This window comes from Perca flavescens, chromosome 18 (assembly GCF_004354835.1).
Source record: "Perca flavescens isolate YP-PL-M2 chromosome 18, PFLA_1.0, whole genome shotgun sequence".
In the NCBI taxonomy this organism is placed as follows: domain Eukaryota; kingdom Metazoa; phylum Chordata; class Actinopteri; order Perciformes; family Percidae; genus Perca; species Perca flavescens.
In genome coordinates, this window is record NC_041348.1 from 1,994,448 (window position 1) to 2,020,329 (window position 25,882).

At 41.5% G+C, this 25,882-nt stretch overlaps 1 protein-coding gene across 1 annotated transcript; it reads right to left on the reverse strand.

Moving 5' to 3' along the window:
- Window positions 1-545: 545 nt before the first annotated feature.
- On the reverse strand, window positions 546-1,248 carry LOC114573370 (gamma-crystallin M2). The gene has a single exon (XM_028605534.1). It carries the CDS (start codon window positions 1,246-1,248, stop codon window positions 700-702), a length of 549 nt encoding a protein of 182 aa, XP_028461335.1. The 3' UTR covers window positions 546-699.
- Between the last annotated feature and the right edge of the window lie 24,634 nt (window positions 1,249-25,882).

Here is a 25,882-nt window from a genome sequence, read left to right on the forward strand (position 1 = left end):
ACACGTTGTCAAGTGGAACAGCCTTGCCCGAACGCACAGACAGAGAGCCAAGTATAGGAGAGAAAAAAGAAAGGGGCAAGACTCCCAAAACCGCCGCTAAAACTGTGTTTTTTCATTATTATCTCTCGCTGGTGTCATCAGAACTGAACTTAAAATACAGGTTTTCTCAAATGTAAAGTCAATCCACATTCAGAAGCAGTGTTAGTGGGGACACCCTACACTGACAAGATTACCTGCATAAGAATCGATATGTGGAATATCGAATGAAAGTCCATTTTTCAATACTTCATCAAACTGAACTATAGTAATTGTTACCCAGCCGTAGATAAACAATTGTTTATGACAACCTTATTTTAATTTGCCTTGCAAGGCAAGGGTATTGGAAAGTAAGTAGGAAGGTTTTTGAGGTACAGTACCTTTCAGAAAATGTAGGAAGAAAGAAGAAACTAATTAGAAGAAAAAGAAGAACAAAGAATGGAATTAAGATTGAATTTTTATTAATAAAGCAGACTTTATTAGGGTTATCTTTTGTTTGCTGTTTTTATTCTCTTCATCAGCCAGCCCGCAGTCAAAGATGTATGTATGTGCAGTTCACTGGTTGTCAATCATCCAGTGCATATTGCTACAGATGAGTTGCTTGGTCACTCAGTTTTGAGTATTTGTTTCGAAACCAATCGCTGCACCATCATAACTCATTGTCTAGTAGCAGGAATCCATGATGCGCTTCATGCTCATGAACCTCATGCCGCTCATGCCCATGTTCATGAAGTTCCTGTACTCTCCGGGCCTCATGTACCACATCCTTCCTCTGAAGTGGGGCTGCTCGTACATAAGCCAGTGGCCCTCCATCACGTTGCAGGACATGAAGTTGGACATGCTGTAGCGGTCCATGATGTTGTCGCAGTCCTCCATCATCTCGTGCATCTGACCCTGGAAGTTGTCCCTCTCGTAGATCCTCATCCTGTAGGAGCCTCTGTGCATGGGGATCATGCGGCAGGACCTGATGCAGTCGCTCATGCCCATCATGCTCATGTAGTCGGCGTACTCGCCCCTCCTCATGAAGAACTGGTTGCCCATGAAGTTGGTGCGGTCGTAGACCATGAAGCAGCCCCTCTCCACTCTGCAGGAGTGGCAGTGGCTCATGTAGGAGGACATGTCGGGGCAGTCGCTCATGCACTCGTAAGAGCGGCCCTGGAAGTTCCTCTCCTCGTAGAAGACAATCTTGTTCATCATGTTGCCGGAGGTCATCTTTGCCAGATGTTGTTGCTGCTGCTGCACTTGGAGCTGAACTGCTTGTCTACCTGTTTGAAGCCTTCCTTTTTATACCTGACAGGCAGAGGTCCCCTTTGTGAAAACAGCCTGACCCAGCAACATGCAACATAGAAGCCCATAGTGCACTGAAGGTTGTCCACATTTGCAGTTGTTCCCCCAAAAGACCCGACGAATACTGTCAGACAAAACCTTTTTGCAAAGGGTTAACACAAGACAATAGCACCTTTGTAACACCTGCAAAGGTTTAAATCGCTGTACTGCACAAAATCATCCTTAGCTTTGGAATTTTGCTTTGTACTGTTGACTCATTCTTAGCAGTTTGCCAGATCATCCATTAATATTGACAGTGAAGGTTTGTTATGTGAAAGGTTCCCATTTTCTAACAAACTTACATTATTTGTAATTTTTATGACTATTTTAGTGACTAAATTGACTGACGTTACAAACAACATTCATTTGTTGGGGCTTTGTATTAATCAAGTGGCTGTTTCTGCATGTATTTTAATTAAACACTGACAGCACGGTATATCATTTCGTTATATTAGAATAATTTACATTAATTTGTCATCTTGTTAATTAAAGAAATATCCAGATAGATTTTTCTCAGTCTTTAAAGTTTAATAAGGTTTGCAGGGTGTCGTAGATTTTAAAACGGTCAGCTACAACATACCCTGGTGCCTGAGTCTGAATGTGTCTTGGTCACTACAAGTGTCACCAATAGTTGATTCTCCGTTTTTTTGATTCTTTGTTTTTCAGCATATCCAGCTCATGCCCAACTGGTTATACAGTACAAGCCTCTTTATAGTGCTGACCTGAGGTTATTACGGTGTCCAGTGGCAAGGAAGAAATATCCATGGCGTGCAGGCGGTCACTTCACCATGTTGTTTTGGTAGTTTGACAGATGGGAGCCTCAGTTCTGCTCTGATTCAGGATGGAGGTCTGGATATCTGATTAAGCCACTTGAACCGTTTACATGGTTTTCATTGACTGATTTTTACCGCTGCTTTGTTCATATAAACAAAAATTTGTCACACAGCTGCCATTTTAGCAAGAGATGTATTTAAACTAAACTGTTAAAGGGCAAAAGACCATCCATCGTATTATTGTGATAACAGCATGAATACAGCTGTTGTAGGAAAAGTAGTCTCGTATTGGCAGACCTATCGCCACAGTGCTGCGGAGGAAGGTCTGGTTAGCCCACACTGCATTCCAGGATGAAAGAAAAACATGCTCTGGTTTTTTGGAATTTCTTTAAACCGATCACAATCGTCTTGGGCCGCGCTAAGTGCGGACGAAGCAACGGTGCCTTTGGAATGAAAATTGCTGTTGAGTGTGTGATGATGATTTAAAAAAAGGATAAATATAATTTGGTTGTTGGTTCTAGCTGACTTTCCCGAATCGACCAGAATTTAGAATGCCAACTCAAAGAAATCGGAAGGTGAGGGACATCCGGCCAAAAATAACAGACATCCAACAGAACCTTTGGCAGCATCGGAACTATCCCGTAAATGAAACGTCATCGATATAGACTATAGAAAAGGTATTACACTTTTTTGGTGAAACTCCTCACAGTCAGGTCTACAACAGTAACTGGCAAGTCAAAAAAAAAACTATCAGAGGAGGCTTCACAACAACAAGGGGAAGTTGTGGTAGGTGGAAACCTGTATGCCAGGAATGCTTGTACACTGGAATTTTGCATCGACTAAACTAGAGTGTAATACTGCATATGGAATTCTAAAGCCAAACTGTCCCCCACTTCCTCTTTTTACTTTGATTACTTTGTCTTTAAAAAGTCAAATCCGAGTTGTAAAACATGGTATGAATGATAAATTAAGTTATGCTTTGCACAGAGTTGTCCAGTCCAGAAAGAGCACCATGTGTAGTTGTAATGAAACCAATAGGCAGAACCAAACTTTATTTTTTAGCATTTTGGAATCCGTTCTTATTTGGATCTGGGTTTTGGTTCCCAACTCTAGTGACCTGTCCAGGGTGTACCCGCCTCTTGCCCAGTGTCAGCTGGGTTTTGCCCAAGGCCCCGCGACTTGGTAAAGGATACACCGTTACACTGGATAATGGATGAATGGATTAAAGGAAGTTAATGTAAAATTGATAAATACTTATCAGTCCGAGCTGCAAGAAATGGTTTTAGTCAATTATTAAAATAGAACTATTCAAAGGTTAAGAGAAGCTGACTCAATATTCTAGGTGCATAGCACACTTTTTACATTTTTACAAATGTAAAAAGGCTGCCATTGACACAGAAGAAGTTGTGGGTGACTGAAACAGACTCCAGTTTCATGTACTGTAAACTGTGACCATACCACTTTCACTTCTTGTTGGGTCTAGTATTGCTTCACTTAGCGTACCACTTTGTTATATTTCTCTTCAGCTTTTTAGCTTATATGTTTTCCTTTGATGAAAGCGTTAAAACCATCGTTCATGCAGGACGTGCAGCAAATGAGGCTGATCATGTTTTTAAAGAAATGTTTTACTAAAGATAAAGACTCCCTGAAGCCCATAAAGCTCAGTGGCTCGGCTTTATGTTGGGATGGGGATGTTGCAATCAGCTGACTGAAACCATAACACTTGATGTTATCATACTGCCAACAGCACTTTGCTGTGTGGCCTCTCCATTAAACTCAACATGGTGGTTAAGCTGAGTTATGGCGTCTCATGGCTGCTGTTCCAAGTTGAGCAAACAGCAAATGTCAGCACAAAGTGCTCGTATTCCTCAGCGGTGTTTGTCCACAGAAAGTATAGGGTGTGGAAGAGAGTGAGCAGCAGAGCAATTCCTGTCTTTCTGCTTAAGGGAATGTGCATCACTGTAATATAAAGTCTGTACTATAGGTTCAGTGCTGTGTATGGTGGCAGAATTACCATTAAGAAGGAATAACGAGGGAACAGAATACCTTTATCACATACCTACAGTAAGTCTAAAGAATGAAGATTAGATTTGGTAAAATTTGCATTAAATTAGAAACCGTAATGGCTATGTGTGTTCCTCAAGTAAAATAATAATAATAATAATACATTTGTTGGCGCCTTTCAAGACACCCAAGGACACCTTAGGAACATGAATAAAAAAACAATAAAAGCACAAGAAATGTAGCAATAGTAAAAATCAAGGTGACTAGTTAAAAACATTTAGGTCAATAAAATCAAGGTAAACAAGGAAAACTCAAAATTGGCCTTTGGGGGGGTGGACTACGCACGACAGTAAGTATGATCGGTTTCAGTAAAGTTACTTTATTTGACAGAAATCTATGCATTTGCCTGTTTTTTTTCTGACAATTTGATAAACAAAAATGCCTATTAGTATATGAAACCCCAATTAACAAAACTGCTTAAAAAAATAATATTGATATTTAAATACTACCGTTAAAATCATCATCGAGAGTCCGGTATAGCCAGACTCTGGACAGTAAACGCCAAAAATTCCTCTATGCAGGAAAAATCCTGAAGGTTGTGGAGGGCTTTGAAGGACCAGTGTGTATGATTTAGTTGTACCAATATGGGAGACTGCATTGTGTTTTCTCCACTGGAAGGGCGCCCAGTCCACCATTGGAATACCCCCCTCTCTAGAGCCAGCGTTTGCTTTGTCCGTTCTGGCCTACTGTAGAAACATGGCGGTGCAACATGGCGGGCTCCGTGGACGAGGACCCGCTCACTATGTCAACATGAAGGGCTCATTCTAAGCTAAGGAAAACGATTCTTAGTTTTAGGTAATTGAAATTCACGAAAACAATATTATGAATATAATATATCGTAGCGCTCACGGCTCCGCTGCACAGCTTGCTAGCTAGTTGAATAATGAGGACACGGTGGCTGAAGTTAAACCGGAGGACCGGGTTTTATTACCCTAGAATAAAGGCTAATAACGGGGTTTGGAAGAGTGCCCAAAATAACAAAAAGCCACAACTTGAAAGAAAGCTAAGAAAGCTCCCAGGGAAGGGGTTTTACTTCTCAGAAGGATTTGTACAAAAACTGAAAAGCCTTCCAGAACCTTTGCTTGGAAGACTACACCCAGTTAATTAACAATGCCTATTTCAGGACCAAATACAGACTCCACATCAGTTGTAACTCTTTGCTATAAGCATCACACAAATGTGAAACTAAACTCCAAACCACAGCGATTCAGTTAGTAGCACAAAAGTACTGGGGCTTTTGAAAAAAAAGTACATTTACAGTGAGGTAGTTGTACTATACTTGAACATTTTGATTTGATGCTTCTTTATACTTCACTACAATTCAGAGGAAAATCTAGTCCTACTTTACTTCAATTATTTCATAACTTTAGTTTCGGGGCATTCCTAATTGCATCAATTTTAATATCGCACATTTTGCACCCTCAGAGTTAAAATGAACACTGACTCAGGGGTTATTTGGTAACCTCTGTGAAAGTGTTAAATCATCACTTTTGAATGAGTTAACGTTGACCGTGTCCTTGAACAAACTCTTACCGTGTAAAATATTAACACTACCAACGATGACAAAAACACAAAGCCAGTGTTCAAAGTTCAGTCATTAGAGACACTGGTCAACACTGCGCCAATGATCAGGTAACCCTTGTTGGTGTCAAATTCACTGAACACACTAAACTATTTTTGAGTATACTACTGATGCAGGTTACCCTGGGAAAACCCTGACAAACTTCCAGCAAATTTGAGATTTGCTCTGCAAGTACGTCTGGCCAAGAGCCCATTCAAACCCATTTCCAATTTTTCCAAATCGAGGCACCAATCACAACCGTTGAGGCGGGCTTTACACGATGATAATAGCTCAGCGACAGCGAGCAGCTTTTTGTTTATATTCAACATGACGGCCACCGAAGCGCAGCAACCCCGTTGATGCCGCTCTCGCTGCTACGTCACCCAGATCGTTGCTCTGATTGGTTGAACGACTATCATCACAGGCATTTGAGCGGCGTCCGTTGGTGACGCCCCTTTGGAAATGGGCTGTGAATGAACCTTCCCCAGACCCACTCTCAGATACAACTGAGAAGGGTCTGGTGTCAGCCAGGCTAGATACAGGGTAGACGGTCCATTGGAATTAACACTATTAGTCAGTTCATCAAAGCCTTCATGTGCTGATTCAGAGTCAGGTTTGTGTTTTCCCAATTTGAATTTATTTTGCACTCATACAAACAACGTAAAGATGTCTAACACAAATGAAACAGATGAACCAGGAGGGGTCAAGAGGCCACAGGCTTAAAGTGGACTTCCTCCAAGATTTCCTCCAAAACTCAGAAATTGTGTTTAGCAACAGCTTTTAGCTCACACATTCTAAGGAAAAACATTGTCATAATAGTGTTAATACGGTTAATTGCAGAATAATTCAGAAAAGACGTGGCAGAATGTAACTTAAGTACATTTACTCAAGTACTATAATTAAGTCCAAATGTTGAGGTACAGGTACTTGTACTTGAGTCTTTTCTTTTTACTTTCTACTTTCTACTTCTACTCCGTGACATTTCAGAGAGAAAAATTGTACTTTTTACTCCACTACATTCATCTGTTACAGCCTTAGTTACTAGTTACTTTACACATTAAGATTTCTGCACACAAAACACATGTAGTTTATAAAATACAGTATTTTATTAAAAATTGAACTAACCAACAATATACAGGCCTACTACAGCTGAAATGATTAGACCATTAATCACATAGTTGATTGATAGAACTGTTGGGATCGTTTCCACTTTCTAAAAAAGGAGGATTTTTCTGCATTGACTACTTTTACTTTTAAGACTTTAAGTACTTCTTCCTGATGGTACTTACATACTTATACTTAAGTAACATTTTCCATGCAGGACTTTTACTTGTAACAGAGTATCTTTACAATGTGGTACTAGTACTTTTGCTGAAGTAAAGGATCTGAATACTTTTTCCACAAATGCTGAAAAGACACATTACCACTTTAAAATTACAAATATTTGCAATAGGAAAACAACTACGTAAACTAGCTTGCATGTGAAGAATCAAATCCCCAAACCAAAGTGTGTTTTAAGGCCAGGAGCCAAGAACGTCGAGCAGCACAGCTGTTTAGGATCGGTTCACTGATTAACTAAGCTCTGATAAGAAGTGTCTGACTCACATGCTGCTTTCTCAGGCTAAACGGACACAGTGCAGCAGCGGTGGCAGGGGACTCGATGTTAACTTGTCATACAGAGTAATTGCTGCTCATTACAGTGCACACAGCTGGAGAGCAGCCCGGCCGGCCACAGCAGTCTGCCTGCTGTTCTTTAAGCTACAAACCAGCAATGTCTACTCCATCTCCCACAGTTCACTTCAGTCAACAGCTGTTAATGTTAAAGTGGAAACTTCAAATTCTACATTTAAGTGATGTACGGGAAGCAGGAATGGGCACCCGTGTTCATATTGCATGTGTGGTTATATAAAGCTTAAAAGGAAGGGAAGTTGGGAGCTAAAAAGTTATTTTATAGAGAGTTGTCTATATATGTCTTGACTACTCATCATGTTGTGCAAAAACAAGGAAGTTAAATGCAGTGAAAGCACTTCCTCTAAATGCTCATGTTTGTACTTTCAGACTCAATTCAGCTAAACATGAAACTTAAAAGTAGGTCACAATTGTAAAAGTACGTTTTTTTGATGTACAATGCATAGGTTTTATAAAATATGGAGTAGGTAAAGGTACAATAATCAAGAGGTAATTCTATATTGGAACAATAATTTGCTTCTGTTTAAAGTGTAACTATTGTTTTGTTTTTTTTCAACTTAGATCCTATTTTCCTATGTTGTGTAAGTGACTGATAGGAACAACAATCTCTGACATTGGTCCAGTATTGAGCGTGAATGCTGTAAACGGTCAGTTAGCATCCACTAAAAGTTCTGTTTTTGCCGCTGACAGGCTCCGATTATTTTTTTAAGGCCCTGTTTACATGAATATGCTTGGTCGGGTGAAAACGACAAAATATTTTATCAGATGTGCCTTTCATTTTTTTTGGGTTTTAAAAAAAGCAAAAAAGTGAAACCACCCTCCAGAGTGGAAATCTTAAAAACGATGTCGCGTTCCCGTCTAAAAACGCACTGTGCAAGAGTGTGTGTGTGTGTGTGTGTGTGTGTGTGTCGCGTGTGTGTCTGTGTGCGTGCCGTGTGTGTGCATTGTTTGGAGCAATAACCCCAGCTCCTCGTCTGTTCAGACAACATTGTCAGCTTTTGTTGTTCACTTTGCGCTACTAGGGAGAGAATTAGAAGGAAGGTTCTATAGGAATAAAAACTGAGAACACAACGCCACTTTTGCGTTTTCTCTTCAGATCGTTTCCGTCTAAACATAGCCTAACCGGGGATTTCCACTGGATGCATAACGGCTGCGGACCGGCTCCGCTGCGTGTCTACTGCGTGCTCCGCCGTCCGTCAATACCCACCAGGTCCGGATTTGTTGCGGAAGGGCTGCAGCTGTGACTGACAGCTGTAGTCACGAATTCACGTAGAATAGAACCACAAAACCAACAACAGTTAGTTTCCATCCAGAGGAGTAGAGGGGAAACGACTCTGTGCTGTGTTTTCAAGGTGTAGTGCAGGAAATATGATCCGCCGTGAGCACGGTGTATTTTATTTTGAAAATTAACCGGATATTTATTTTGTTTCTGTGCTCGACTTCCTGTCCCGCACTATCTGCCGTGTGCTGAATTGCTGCGGAGCTCTCCGTCGTCCGTCAAAAATAGAAGCTCTGCGTATCTGCTGCGGAGGGCTGCGGACTGACGGAACTGGGACGGAGTCGGGACGCAGACGTTCCGCAGTCTGTGGAAATACACAGATTGACTTTAATGGAAACCTAATGACTCCGTCGATGTTCCGGAGACGTTCCGCAGACGTTCCGCATCCAGTGGAAATTGCCGGTAAGTGTCTGACAACATTATGGAAAGGATCCCTACAGAGATATACCTTTTAAAACCTCTTTCAAGACCTTTCTGTTTAACCAGAAACAGCTCTGAGGTCGCTAGCGCTAAACTCACCAGACTCCATTTAAAAAAGCTATACTTTTAGCCAACATATTTTAACATGTAAATTGGTAAACTATGTGTTTAGTTCAACCAAAAATGGTTGTGATGGTTAGAAAAGTGGAAAGACGACCCAAAACGGCTTTTCATAGTTTTATTTTGTTTCTGTCGACTTTAAATGAAGTGTACTTTACGATGCTAAAATGACCATGGAGTCTGGTGGCTTTAGTGAACGCAATTTGGCGGATGTTTTTATATTTAAAAAAGGATCTTACTCTTTAACAGAAAGGTCGACCTCCTTAGAAATCCTTTCCATAATGTTGTCAGACACTTAGAATATTAATCTGAGCCTGTCAGCGGCAAAACAAGCACTTTTGTGAAGGTAAATACTGGACCAATGTCAAAGATTGTTGTTCCCATCAGTCACTTAGACACAGAAACAATTGGAAAATAGGGTCTAGGTTGAAAAAAAAAAAGAAATAACGGTAGTTAACCTTTAAGTTTTACAGACAATGTTGATTTAATAATATGTAAGAAAGCTGTAATATGTAAGAGACTTTATTGAGGAGACTGAACGGTTTGGGGTCAGTTTTAGAAAAAGTGAATGTCAGTGTGATAGAGAACATCCATGTTTTTAATGTGTCTGGTATGGGCACTTGACTTTAGTAAACAGAAACAAACTGATCAAGCTGACATTATTCAGACATGTCTGTGGAAGTGTCAGCCAAAGTATGAGCGCTGAAAGCTCTTTTTAGTATCGCGTGAAGTGTGAAGTGTATGTGCTGAAGAAGTTTGAAATATCACGTGAAGCATACTGAATGCCCGGCAGCTTACAGGTACATATTGCTAAAGACCGGAGTCTTCTTCAACCTTTTAAATGTACATATAGACTTGTAATTTTGTGTGAAAACTAGTAGAACCAGTTTAAGTGTTGACTGAAGTTTAAGAATGAAAGCAGAAGTAGTTGGGTTGAAAAAGTATTAAAAGGACATAAATCACTTTGAGGGGCATCATTAAAAAAACACCTGTCGCTTATCAATTCAGCTTAACATGAAACTTAAAAGTAGGTCACAGTAGTAAAGGTTACTTTTTATTGTACATTTAATGTAAACCAGTTGCTTAATTACATTTGTTTCGTTTTGAATTTGTAAGGGGGAGTTGTTTTGTTTGGACTAGTATTTTTGTGTTATGCTGCACTCAAAAACTTAGATGTAATTGCATTCATGTACTGTTTCCATTTTTAGATGCCTACTCTGCATTATCAGAAGCTGTATGCATATAGCTGGCCTGGTCCTACCAGACTCTGGTACATTAGCCTGGTCCTACTAGACTCTGGTACACTAGCCTGGTCCTACCAGACTCTGGTACACTAGCCTAATCCTACTAGACTCTGGTACATTAGCCTGGTCCTACCAGACTCTGGTACACTAGCCTGGTCCTACCAGACTCTGGTACATTAGCCTGGTCCTATTAGACTCTGGTACACTAGCCTGGTCCTACCAGACTCTGGTACACTAGCCTGGTCCTACCAGACTCTGGTACAGCCTGGTCCCTAGACTCTGGTACCTAGCCTGGTCCTACCAGACTCTGGTACATTAGCCTGGTCCTACCAGACTCTAGCATGGTACACTAGACCTGGTACACTAGCCTGGTCCCAGACTCTGGTACACTAGCCTGGTCCTACCAGACTCTGGTACATTAGCCTGGGTCCTGGTACCAGACTACTAGCCTGGTACACTCTGGTAGCCTGGTCCTACCAGACTCTGGTACACTAGCCTAATCCTACTAGACTCTGGTACATTAGCCTGGTCCTACCAGACTCTGGTACACTAGCCTGGTCCTACCAGACTCTGGTACATTAGCCTGGTCCTATTAGACTCTGGTACACTAGCCTGGTCCTACCAGACTCTGGTACACTAGCCTGGTCCTACCAGACTCTGGTACATTAGCCTGGTCCTACTAGACTCTGGTACACTAGCCTGGTCCTACCAGACTCTGGTACACTAGCCTGGTCCTACCAGACTCTGGTCCACTAGACCTGGTACACTAGCCTGGTCCTACTAGACTCTGGTACACTAGCCTGGTCCTACCAGACTCTGGTCCACTAGCCTGGTCCTACCAGACTCTGGTCCATTTCATTTGTACAGAGAGTCTGGCCACTCTCCATTGACCAGTGTTAACTTCCTTGAAGGCGGGTACTCTGTTGAAGTTTAAAACTATTGGATCTGCCCTGAGCCACTCTGGTAGCCTGGCTCCGCCCTCCTACGTATTGTCTGGTAGGACCAGGCTAACAAGAGGGAAGACGACAACAACTATTGGCTTAGCATCGCTAGCGTTAGCCTTAGCTCACTCCTTCACCACTAACGGAGCGAGCTGAAAAATCTAACTTTTCCCGAACCCCGTGGGGAGGAGGGCCACGACATCACGGCCACGACACAACTCAGCAAAGATTGTTATTGCTCTGGCTTTAACTTGTGGATATTCGGCAGCTTTGCCACAACGGACCCCATCTTTCTCCGCTGCCATTACAGAACTCACCGAAGGTTACCGAACCTCAACGTCATCGTTCTCAGCCCCTCACTCTGTTCGCTGATTGGACCCGTAAAAATTTGACTGGAGAAAACCCAAGAATATACCGCAAACCCAGACGGAGTACTGAAGGAAATGAAAATTGAGCGGAAGTATGTAGGAGGACGGAGCCAGGATAGCATATAGCTTCCACTGACGAGTGACCTGTGTATGAAATGAACACATAAATACAAAAGAAAAAGATGAACTTTCTGAAGAAAATGTGTGTTTGCTGCTAAGAAAAATGCTGTTTAAAACACGCTTAAATGGCAGTCAAAAATGGAAGTCCTAAACGGAGTCAATGTCAGTGTAGCGGTGATGAAAGGAGCTGGAGGTGTCTGTTGAAGCGGAAGGCCTGAAGCAAGTTAGTGCCAGTTTAAGTGTAAAACCCAAAGGATGTTAGTTGGAGTTTCAGCTGAGTGGAAGTCCTGAGGGAGTTTCAAGTATCAGTGGAAGTGTAAGCATTAAAAGCTGAAGTGGAGCTGACGTAAAAAAGAGTCAAAGTACTGAAAGGAGATAAAGTGGCAGTTGAAGTGTTAGCACTAAAAGGGGTTGAATGCATCTCTTTGAGGGGAACCATTGAAAAACTGCAAGTCCTGAGGATTAAAGCGTAACTCTCGCCAAAATGCAACCTAGGGTCTTTCTGCGAGTCAAACTTTTGTTTAAGACGGAAACGCCACTTTTAAGATTTACCGTATTTTCGTTTTTCGGTCAAATGGCCTTTTGAATGGGAGAGCTAGGGGCACTACTATAATCGCTTTAAAATCACTATTTTTAAAACACTAAAAAGGCTCGACAGAACATGAGACTTTGCTCCAAGTATCACCAGGGGCTCTACACATGAACTCAGCGTTGACAACGTTGTTTGTGTACCCAGAGTTTACTAAAAAAGGTTTTGAACAGCTCACTGTAGCTGTTGGTTTTCCACTCACCGTCCATCTCGCAAGTCAAAAATAGTCGAGGGAGGAGAGTAAAGACGGAAAGCTCCTAAAGCTTAGTTCCATATAAATGCACGGATGATTTATTGTTTTGTCGTTAGTGAAAAACAATATTGACCTTGTAGTTGAAAAAGGAGCCTCATATAAGAATGACATTTCCTCCTCTGGAGTCCGTTCATTCGCATTCAGAGATCGACTATTTTTGACTGAGAAAATGGCGGCTAGCGTAAACAACAACTGCTAACGTGAGTTGCTCAAAACCTTTCTTTTTAGTAAACTCTGTGTACACAAACAATGTTCTCAGTGCTGAGTCCATGTGTAGAGCCCCTGGTGATACTTCGAGCAAAGTTTCATGTTGTGTCGAGCCTTCCTAGTGTTTGAAAAATAGCGATTTTGATGCGATCATAGTAGTGCCCCTAGCACTCCCATTCAAAAGGCCATTTGACCCAAAATGAAAATACAGTAAATCATAAAAGTGGCGTTTCCGTCCTAAATATGCTTTTAAACGAAGGTTTGACTCAGGTACATTCACAAAAAGACCCTAGGATGCATTTTGGCAAGAGTTACGTTTTAATACAGTAGATCAAAATATATATATTTTTTAAACTAGTAGCTATTGTTTTGTCGTGCTCCATGGTGAGAACTTGCAGAACCAATATGTGTGCCTTTTGGCTTAACCATGTTGAACATGTTGACTTCTGCATTTTATTGAATACAAAATATAAAGGAAGCAGTATAGTTTGTGTGTGGAAGTTGGTAAATTGAAAAGTCTAAGGGTCCTATCTAGCACCCGGTGCAGCGCAGCATTAACAATTAGCTGGTTGAATGTGTGATGTTTGTCTTATGAGTTAGCGTACGTAGGCAAATTGCAACAGACAGTGAAGAATATGTACTATTTGTGTTTCAGACGTTGCTAGGTCACTAAGGGTTCCTATGCAGAAAAGGGAAAAGGCAAAAAGACCCTGCCCTGAAGTAGGAGCTGAAAGAGTTACAGGAACTGCGGCCAGAGGAACTTAAAAATCCCCAAATTGGTCCAGTCGGGACACGAGAAAAAAAGGATTCTAGGAACATTATGTTTAATTAGCTTAGACTTTTGCACAGCGCGTGCACACTATGCTTGTTACACACACACACACACACACACACACACACACACACACACACACACAGGAAGCGCAGCAGCACACAAACATGCAGAAGTATTATAATATGATCTGCTCGCGTGCTTTCACTTCACGCACAAGCAGATCAGTTTCTTCTCCTGATAATCTCTCCTTCCTGCTCAGCAAATCCTCCATAACAGCAATGCTCCAAGGTCCAAACGCGCCTGGCTTTTAAAGGGAATGGGAGATGATCTCTGATTGGTTTATTGCATGTCACGCCCAAAACACACCGATGATTAATGAAGACACTAAGAACAACCCTTTTGAAGCTTGATGGTGTTTTTTGCCCCCAACGGCTCCTTCCAGGCAGTTCCCACGACCGCTGCCTCCAAGGCACCTAACCGTAACCTTAATACAATACCGTTAATACAATTGAATACAACACCAAAAATCTGATGAAGGTAATCATTAAATTTACCTGTGAACAACGTTGTACGGCTTCCATACAACGTTATCCATGCTATTTTTGGACAATTTGCTTGAAACATATTTCAATATGCTTGAAACGTTTTTCTCCCATCCCAGAATGCTGTGTGGACTACCCATGCAGCGTGGAAGGTCTGGCAATGTGAGACTAGTGATAATCATAATGGTCAGTAGGCATTTTGCATGATAGAAAATCTAAGGAATGACTGCACATTTATCCTAACTACATTAACAACCGCATTGATTAAATGAGCTTTAACTGATGGCTTTTGCTTTAGCCGTGTGCTCTAGCAGAGAGATAAATTACACTCCTATATAGAATATATATATAGAAAAGCGAGTTCAACCATACAGTACAAGCAGAGACCATTATTAACTATGTTAAGGTGCGTCAGCGGAGGCTATATTCTGACTGCAAATGACTCCCTTGCACAAGTAGAGAGCCATTCGCTGCATTGTTGAAATTTTAATGCTCATTTTAAAGCTGCACTTTAAGCACTATTGCCTGCACCGCAGACATGCTCGTATTTCTTTCTTCGTCACGTTGCTTCATCTGCATAAAGGCATGAATCCCTAACGGTGGACTCCTCCCATCACATATGTCTGACTACGTTTTTGTATTCTCATTCTGTGATGTACAGTAAAAGTGCAGCCAGATAGCTCGCCCCAAAATCACTGCTACTTTTTATGTAGTTAGTTTTTATGTAGATAAACAAACATTCTCCATGACAGCTGAACAATTCCAAATATTGATGAAGGCCGCGAGATGCAGTCGAAAGCTCCTAAAAAAAACCACAACAATTGAGTGGACCTTGAGTTAAGATTATTTTGTTAAAAAAAGAAGTCCTGAAAGCAGCTGAAGTCTCAGTTTACGTGTTAATGCTGAAAGAGCTTCAATGGAAAAGTCAGTAGAAGTGTCGGAGACAAAAGGAACTGGAAGTGTGTGTGGACATCCTGAAAGTAGTGAGGCTGACACTTCCACAGACTTAACCCTCGTGTTGTCTTCCCGTCGACTGTAAAAATATAAACTTTTTTCAATGTTTTGGTCGTCTTTTTTGGCACTTTTGTCACTTTTTCTGATGTTTTTGCTGAAAAAAAAAATTCAGATGCTATAAAATTGACTAAAACACCGAAATTCAATGAAAGTAGTGAGCTGATCATTTAATTTACTTGTGAAGAGCATTGTACGGAACCATACATGTTATTTCTTTTCACAATGTGGTTGAAAGAAACCCACATTTCTGATATAGAAACTTTCTGTAAATGGGTCAAATTCTGTGGAAGTCTGTGGAAGTGTCAGCTTCACAGAAGTTTGAGCGCTGAAAGCTGTTTTAAGTTTTGCTTGAAGTGTTAAGTGTATGTGCTGAGAAGAAGTTTGAACTATCACGTGAAGCATACTGTATGCCCGGCAGCTTTAACAGGTACATATTGTTAAAGACAGGCGACTTCTTCAACCTTTTAAATGTACGTATAGACTTGTAATTTTGTGTATAGACTTGTAATTTTACTTGCAGAAGTAGTTGAAAGTGCTGAAAAAGTATTAAAAGGACATAATTCACTTTGAGAGGCATTCAAAAAACACCTGTTGCTTGAATAGTTGCCTAAATATATTTGTTTCATTTTGTCTTTGGGAATTTTGTACGTGTTTTATTTGTGTATGCCTGCACCTCTAACATGCTTATATTGCTTTATCACATTGCTTAAAGTGCTCATATTATGCTCATTTTCAGGTAAGGACTACTAGCCAGTCAGAAGCAGAGTATGAGGGCGTGCCCTGACAGTACCTAGTTAAGGACTACTAGCCAGTCAGAAGCAGAGTATGAGGGCGTGCCATGCTAGCAGCTAGGCGAGCATTATAACGTGTGTTCCAAAGTGACCACGTTGGTCTCTGAAGTAAAGGCTGGACTACAATAGAGCTGTTTGGAGCAGTTTGGGAACAGTGTTTTCTGTTGAAGATGGGAAGTCCCTTTGGGGGGGACTTTGGGCTTTTTCACTTTGTAAACCTATAACATGCACAAAAAATATATAACACAATAAAGGAAAGGGGAAAAAGCATAATATGAGCACTTTAAAGATTAAGTGCGTAACTTTTTGATATTAATGAATGTCCGTTACATTCAAGCCATTGCCAAATGAGTTGCTACAAAGCTAATTGTGTGGACACGCCGAGTTTTGTTGTCATTACTTAGAATTCCTCATGGGGGCTACAGAAACTATGCGCTATAGCGCTAAGACGTGAATCCCTAATGGTGGACTCTTCACGTGTCCGACTACGTTTTTCTGTCTCAGTCTGTAATGGAAAGGTGCAGCGAGATTGCTGGCCCCAATATTGCTGCTACAGAACAAAATGGTCCAGCCAGCGTGGCAGCATGCAGTCGAGCGCTAACACGTTGAGAGCTCTCAGGGCCCGGCGTTCACAGATGTCACAGCGCAGCAGCGGCAGCAGGGCGCTGATGTGCTCAGTGCTGGATCCACCATAGAAGCTCAGCCAGCCGTTCCTAATGACATCGCTCAGTGACGGCGGCGCTGATTAGGTGGCGCTCCTCTCCTCAGGCCGGTGAATGAGTATTGACAGTCACATTGTGTCGTGAATGCAGGTTGACCCCTTGGAGGTCAGGGGAAGAGTTGCACTATGATGTCACAGGTCAGCATGTTTTGCCTCCAAAGTGTGAGAGAAGGCCTGTCCACCATGCTTCACTTAAAGTGAAAGTTTTGATGGCTTTTTCTGTTAAGAGAATGCAAATTAAAGATTCAAGATACTTCATGCAAATTGTCTCAGTAATGGTAAACAGCGATATCTCTCTATGTAGTTTGCCAACATTACCCAACATTAGCCAGCAAAAGCTTGTCAAAAGCAGAAGAAGCACCACCCCTGAGTATATTGAATTGATCAAGGGAGCATTGTATTGCTTTGGATTCAACTTTCCATTTGTGAGGGGACGGATGTGTTATTTTTTTATTGTAGTTACACAATCTCAATTTAAATGTTTTTGAACCATCCAGTAAAACTAATAGGGAATAGTAGAGTCTTGAACCCGCAAAACTCCCAGTGGATTCAGCTATCTGTGTGTCATGTTCCTGTCACAGCTCATGGGTGAGATAAGCATCTACTGTGCATGTGTGACCAACCCCCCCCCCCTTCAGCTGGTACAGCTCATCACACAAGAGGTATTGTTTGCAAGAGTATGCACACAAGCACGTATGCACAAAGGAATGCATGTCCACCCATGTGGCAATGTTGATGAGTTATTATATTCTATATTTTATAGGATCATTCCTAACACTTGCACACTGCATAGAGGTGAAGTAGCTCATAAAGTAACAGTCTGACTTTCATGGAATGCGCTCTGTATATTCATGCTTCCTGAGGATGAATCCTTTTGAGTGACTGTGTTCACATAGAAAAATCAAGTATACTGTAAAAAGTCAGCATGAGTGGACTATTGATGTACACTTTTTTCTTGCACAATGCAATGCACAGAGAGAATGGGAAGCTCCATGAACAGGAAGTAACCCATGGACAGTCCTGTAGCTCAGCATTTATGTCTGGTGTCAGCATTCAGCGCCAGTGTTTGAAGTAATGTAATATTTATGTAGAGAAGCACAAAGTAAGGGTGTAGAGGTTGAGGTGGGGGATACAATCCAATTAATACTTGTTTTTCAACACTATAACCACCTAACTTTAACCAAGTGTTTTAAACATTGAGGGCATTTTCTAACCATGAATTTTGTATGTATATCAAAACTTTAGTGCATAACTTTTTGATATTAATGAACGTCTGTTACATTCAAGCCGTTGCCAAATGAGTTGCTACAAAGCTAATTATCATTTACACACAACTCTCTCTGGATTTCTCAGTATGGCTTTGTTCAGAAGATTGTGTCATTCGGTGACTTTTGTGCGCAGAAGCTCGAGTGAAGATAATGACCTCTTCTTTTTTTTTCTATGTAAATGTGCGCCTGCTCTACCAACTGTGCCAACCCGGCCACGCATCATGTTTTTTTAATCTTCCGTGTCCTCCTTGGCTACTAGCAACTGTATGGAGGAGGGGTGGGGGTGAAGCACAATCACGGAAGGCTTGTATCATGTGGACGCACCGACAGTGTTGTTGTCATTACTTAGAATTCCTCATGGGGGCGACAGAAACTACGCACTATAGCTTTAAGCTACATATTTCTGAGACATGTAAAACTAAATATATAAAAACTAAAACTAAACCTTTCTGAAAAACTGAACTTAAACTAAAATGAAATTGAAAAGTCAAAACTAAAATAAAGTAATTAGTAACTTAACGTTCAAAACTATGACCTTTGTTTGAACCATAGACTGTAAAAATAAAGGAAATAGCACTTGTAACATCACCCATTGGTTTGTGGACTGCAGTTTTGAAGCCAGGAGTTTGGATTTTCGCCATCTCGACATTTTGGAGCCAGAAATGGCCATATTTGGACTAAAGGGCAGAGCTGGGGGGATGACGCACATAAGCCAATGTTGGTTTCATGGCGCTGTCCTAAGCTAAACACTAAAGAAGGAAAGTCACAGATTTTCAACCCTTCTGACGCGAGTCATCCAGTGGAGTTTTTGCTGGCTGGTAAATGTGGACATCCGGGTGACTAATAAAGACTTGGCTGAAACGGTTACCTTTCTCTACAACCACCCGAATGAGGTAGCAGAGGCACCAGAAACAAGTGGAACAACATCACCTGTACAACCTCGTCTGACTGCCTACGGAAGACCCACACGCCGCTGTATGACACCATACGGGAAAATGTAAAGACTATACTGAAGGATAAGACTCTCTCTCCGACCGTTGATGGATTGACGCGCATGCTTAGTCACAGCTCATTGCATCTCAGACTCACACGTTAGGCTGAATTACATGCTAGTTTGAAGTTAGTTTCACATTGCCAGACCTTCCTCCACAGTGCTGCGGAGGAAGGTCTGGCTAGTCCACACAGCATTCCGGGATGGGAGAAAAACATGCTCTGGTTTATTGGCATTTCTTTAAATCAATCACAATTGTCTTGGGCCGCGCTAAGCTCCAAAAGGAGCAACGGCGCCTCTGCAAAATAGTCTCAGGAAGGAACTTGTTTTGGTGGAACATGTGTACGTTCAAAAGTAGTTTTAGTCGTGCAACAGAAAACTCAGATTGGACAGATAGTCTAGCTAGCTGTCTGGATTTAACCTGCAGAGATCTGAGGAGAAGTTGACCATAGTCCTCAGAAATTCACCGGAGTTTAGAATGCCAACAGAAAGAATGGGGAAGGTGACGGACATCTGGCTCAAAATGAGGGACATCCAGCTGAACCTTCGGCTGCACCGGAACAATCCCGTAAATAAAACGTCGTCGATATAAACCAGATTGAAGTAATTTAAACCGGTTGTTCTGGATTGGGAAAAAAAAAATGGAATCAAGACAAAGTATTCTCCAAAACAATTTGGCAAAGCAGATTAATGGATTTAAAACAGGAATGACCTCATGCTCCTGGCCTGTGTCAGCTCTGTTTCATAAAAAACTGTTGAACGCTGAAGGGACATGAGCTGGAGTTCCTTGTGGTTAGTGCAAAAAATGCCTACTCTTTTCAATGGCAAAACCTGGCAACAGTGGTTTGGTGGGGGGTGAGGGGTGGCAGTGGAAAGAAAACTGTTGTGTTCCTCTGCTGTTCCTCATCCTTCACTTGGTAACTGTAATTAGATCCCCACATCCTGATGTGAAGCAGATATGCACCAAGAGCTTTTAAAAGGCAGTGCAAAGAGCAGGAGGAACAGCTATTTAGCCAAGATGCTGAGTGTGCAGGAAATGGCCACTGCAGCTCTTGGTGCACTACTGCCATCACCCTCATGTTGGCTAAGTTTTAAGACAGATATGGTACACTCTCTCTGCCACCAGAAAGAAGGGACAAATCAAGTGGAACAAGTAGAAATGTTTGTACTTATTCTGCAATTGCTTTACTTCAGATTCTAAAGTGTGTGAGTGAAGTTGCTACAACAACCCTACAACAACTAGAATATGCAGCTTTTGATGTTCTGCTAATACACTTTCTTTACTTCATATCCTTTTTAAACCTGAAATAGCTTTTCAACTAAGATGCAATTGTTTGCTGACTTGCAAATGGAAAATATGTGGCAACTGTCAATGTGGCACAAAAAGAAGCCAAACACTGGTTGGAAAAGAGGATAGCTCTCTACATATAGTATAATAATACTATGATTATGCCTTCTTTTTTGTCTATTTGCAGAGTAAAAACTTCCTGGGTAATTACAGAGGTAAGATTCAAGTTTCCTACCGCGTGTTGCCTTATGATTGAAGAAAGCACGAGAATAGAACTGGATGAGCTCATAATTTGAATAGGCAACATGAACTTATTGGTAAAGCTCCATGTCACTGAATACAGGGTTTTTTCATACAGAGTAAATATATGGCTCTGTTATCACTGTATGTGTTCTACACATTTTGTCTGTGTTGGAAAACCAAGCAAATTTAGTGTGGAATCAGCCACAAAGAATGCTGAGCACCAGCAGTGTTTCCAGAAGGGACAGGGCCATGTGTGGCACAGTCAGACTGGCAGAGCTCACTTCTTACAAAACCACAGAAATGCAGATGTGGGTTTCATTTCCCAGGCTACACATGCACTCTGGCAAAGACAGAATACACAGAACCTAACAGGACATGTCTAAAAGTGTAAATGATAGTTTCATATTGACTCAACGAAATACACATGAAATCAAACAATATATACATGTATTGTCACTCCCAGCGCGTCAAAAAACCAACGCTTGTTCAGGTGCCTTTGGCGTTAGTTACTGACGCAATAAGTCTCCTTTAGCATCTCGCTCTGGGTAGCCTATTGGCATAATTTTTTCGATGCACCACCCCAACCTGTTTAGATAGTTCATACTACTCACTACCGTTGCCACTCTTAATACTACGTCATCTTACAGCGACTGCTCTGCCCGGTGCGTTCCATACAGACGCTAAAGGGTCGTACACTGGGTTTTATAATACCAAGGTCAAAAACGCGCCGGATGTCAGGCTTTTTGTTTGTTGAATTCTCAAATCTCTTCTACGATAAACAACAACAACCTTCGAGCTAGCAAGCACACTGAAATGGCAAGTTTTTAATGTAAATTTGGATCATACAATAAGGCAGGCCTGCTTGATTCTTTCAGGGAATGATTGTTTAGATTTACAAAGAATATGTATAGATATATTCAATATATTTTTAGGAATTCCCCATAATAAACTTCGCACAGCCGCAGGTGGACCTTGGTTAAAAATATGGCCTGGCCCCTAGGCCCTGCGTCTGAATCTGCGTCTTGTGTATACTTTAAGGTTAATGTTTAAACAGAGATTGATTTAATACAATTGTCTGTGTCCCTAATTTCTTTTACTTTATGGTTTACAAGTTCACCTAAAAAAATGCACAGCCCTTACAAGAAGAACAACCTCACTGTGTGTACATGTGCTACAAAAACCAAGTCCCAAATTGTGTCCTCTCCAAAGAACCAGGCTGGAGTAACCAACATCTCTAACATGCCATGGAAGTGTACCACATCTTCTTATTGGAAAGGTGTTAAAAAAGACTTGAGCTGCTCCAGTTTAAGCTCCCCCTTACCCACACCCCAGCCCCAGAATCTGGGAAATTGTGACTTCTTCCCCTATTATTTCCATGCCAGGCATGCCCTCAATTCAGCTTGTGAAAGGGTGCATTCCTTTCCAGCTGAGCAGGGGGTGGTGTTGCCTGAAAGATTAGCCCTCTTCTCACCCTCCTCCTTGGAAAAGTAGAGCTCTGAATTCTTCCATGGGTTGTCTTGGTGTGAGGGCTTTTCAAGTCGGGGTTTGTTCTTTTCTTCTGGCATTCCATGTATCCCCACAGAAAACACTCACTTCCCGTATTGCGGTGGTGAGCCCCAAAAAAAAAAAAAAAGCAAAGACTCACAAGAGAAATCTCTAAAAACCCATTGCCTCCTCTTTAGCACCAGTGGAAGATATACACTGTTGAAATTGATGAATGATGACTGGACCATCAAGAAGCTTTAATTGGACAGCAGTTGCATGGCACTTTCCAATTTCACTCCCACCATCCACTTACTTTTGACATTCTAATAAAACGCCTGCAAAAACACTCATTTCCTCTGGGGATTGCTTTGGATCTCCCCCAAACTGCAAAGTGTCACTGTGAAAAGTGCTCAGAGCCAGGAGACTCATTTATAAAACGATGAGTCTATTCTGCTTGTTTTTACTGCAGATCATATGTTCGGTGCTTTTGCTGTCATTTTTATATGTGAGATCTCAAAGGCAATCAAATATCAATGAAATATGAATATTGATCAGCACATTTTCACCCATGTTATGTATGGCTTTCCAAATGGTTTTGGTTGTAGAATGGTCATTTAGGTTATTATTGTTACATTTGATAGATCTCTGAATTAAAGACTTACATATGTAGTTTTATATTTCATAATAAACATATGAAATATACACTCAGATGCTAGTTTATCAGGTGCACCTAGTTAAAACTAACAGTGCTACAATAAATCCTTCATGAAGTTGCTAATGTTCAGTTTTTGGAGGCTGCACTTTGTGCAGCTGTTGAACATTATATCACATTATACATGGAGGTGTCTCTATTATTTACTCTACCTTCCTTGATATAAATGACTTGGACATAATATCAGAAGAGGACAGGTATATAGTTTAGTTTATTATAAGGATCCCAATTAGCTGATGCCTAGACGACCACAGTCTCCCTGGGGTCCAAAATATGGGGCGGGGATGGGGGAAGTTAAGAGTTCAGTAGACAGATGGTATGTTCTGAGGATCAGGGATCTATATCAGCATCCGGAGGGCATGAGGTTGTGTTGAGGGTAGTTCCATGGTAAGTAAACTCCCAACCCATTCTAGATCCCAACTCAAAATATACTGACGCTTGGTCAGTGTCTCTCAGCGTCAGATATACGACGCAAAAATCACCCCTCAGCGTCTGTATGGAACGCACCCGGGCAGAGCAGCAGCTCGACCGCGGCGCTGTAAGATGACGTAGTGTTAAGGGAGACAACGGTAGAGAGTAGTAGGAAAGACCGAAAATCTGCATAAAGAGGCAGGCTGGGGTTTGACGGGTCAAACGACACAGGACTCTCACCCAGGAGACCGGGGTTCATGTCCGTTCTTGTCCTACGTGTCACTGAAATGTACAATTTGTAACCCCACCCACCATCTTTTTCTAAACCGAACTGTCCCGTTCTTGTGCCACATGTCTGTTAACCGTACGTACCGATCAAAAGCGCCAAAAAGTGACGCCAGGAGTCTCGGCCAAGCACGTCGAAAAATGATGGGGCTTGATGCTAAAGGAGACTTTTTGCGTCAGTATCAAACGCCAAAAGCACCTGACCAAGTGTTGCTATTTGACGCTCTGGGAGTGAGAATGTGTTGAAACTCCTCAATGTGCTCCATTGTCTGGTCATTTACCCCCAGAGTCAGGGCAGTGGGTGGGTCCCTCTGGATATCCACCAGCATTTCTATGGTTTGGCTTAGATTTAAGTTCAGGTAGTAGTTCTCACACCAACCTGCGAAACTGTGAATTTCCTTACTGATGCAGTTGTTGGAGTTAGTGGTGTCAATAATAGCTGTGTTGTCAGAGTACTTACATGTACTGCATATGAACAGCTGCTGACATTCATCAGGCTAAACTTCATGACAAGTTTGGTGAATATGACTTGAAACAGTAAGTAAATAGAAACACAAGATAACTCAACAAGGCCCCTTTAATAGAGGACTTAATGGGAGACACTCCAGGTAAATAGGGAAACTATTTTAACCAATTAGATATCAGCATTAAACTTACCTAGTTGATTACCTACATCAAGACATTTTTTTCATATATATCCAAAATGTTATGTTTAAAAATGCAAATGGGACATTATCTTGCTAAATATGCACTAATTGGAATACATTTCCAGAACAGAAATGTGAACATTGGATAAAGCCAGGTTCTAAATTCATGTTTCATTTTATTGACATATTAGAGTCAAATGTTTTTACAGAGAGAGTTTGGGTTATCTCTTTGTATCACTCCATAAATCAGAAAAGTATGTCAACAGCCATGACAAAATCCATTTCCTCTACGTTTTAGGTATAAAATGTAGAATAAATCATGAATGATGTATATGTTTAATATATATGAATAATATATGAACAAACCATTCTGTAAAAACCTTCAGAATATAGATAGGAATTAAACTACAAAGCTTGGCATATGTGCTACTGTAGTGGGGATTTCTGGCTCAGAGTCTGAGAACAAAACCTTTAGAGATATGGATTGTAAAAGTTCATACAGTTTGTATGGGGTAAAACATTGTCACTAACATATATCACCATTAACCTTTCCCAATTGATTACTTACATTAAGACAATTATTTTTTTATACAAGACAATACAATTTTTATGTTTAAATATGCAAACGAGGCATCATCTAATGCTAACTTTTGGTAAATTTAGGAGAAATCTACAATCACAGATACAGTGTAGTACAATAAACACTTAAATATGTATTATGGATGTTGTTGTTTTTTCCCACCAGTCTGAAAGGAGACATGTTATGGAAGCAAAATAGCCCAAAACCTCAGAATTGAAAAATTATGTGTTGTTTTGTGTCTCCCCTTAAATGTTTGTCGATACATTTCGTTAGATTGAAAATTGATGAATTGGCTAGATGTTTGACCGTTCTTTTTCGAGCAGCATTAAACTTCGTCAGTGCAAGATAAAACGTCTTGAGCAGATGTTGGATCGGAGGGCCCTATCTTGCACTCTGCGCAATAATCTTTGTAAACCGACGTATGTATCATTCCTATTTTGCACCCGACACACAGCGGACTTTTCCGTCCACAGACGCACGTCGGTAATATAGGGAATGTATTTGCGCCCACCGGGGGCGGTTCAGCGAAAAGAGGAGGCGTGTTCAGGCGCAAACGTTCCCTGGTGCTATTGTACAGTTTCAGAAAACAATTCTGCCACTGACCAGGAAAATCCTGGTCTAAAGTCAGTGACGCGTTATTCTGATGCTATTAAGGGCGCACGCTTGGCCATAATGTAGCGTGGAAGAGAAAAATATTACTGAAAATGCGCTTCAGGTGTTTGGATAGATCAGGAGGCACTTTACAGTACAGTCCTCAAAAAGTCGCAGCATTCTTTGTGGCTTGTTGTGTTTTACACAACATTTCCATGAATCATGGATGTGTCGATGACATAAATGAGGAAATATTAGAGGACTTAAGGAGACGTGATGTTGAACTACGGCGGGATTGGACACTCCGGCGGAATCTGATCCGGGAGTGGCAATGCGCGATGTGCTCCTGATGGAGCGGGTGGACGGAGATGGAGTGGGGGGAGGAGGAAGGGGCACAACAGGAGCAGGTGGTGCGTTTGGAGGCCCACGCTCCATGGCTGCAGCAATCCTCTCCAGACTTGAGGAGATGCGCCCGACCCAGCCGAGACGGGCATTTATTACTTTGCCGCATCCCGGACAGCTCCCACTGCCGTGCGCCAAGCAAATCC

Bases quoted from the DNA above. Each gene is read 5' to 3' on its own strand.
- LOC114573370 (XM_028605534.1), bottom strand. From the start codon at position 1,248: ATGACCTCCGGCAACATGATGAACAAGATTGTCTTCTACGAGGAGAGG.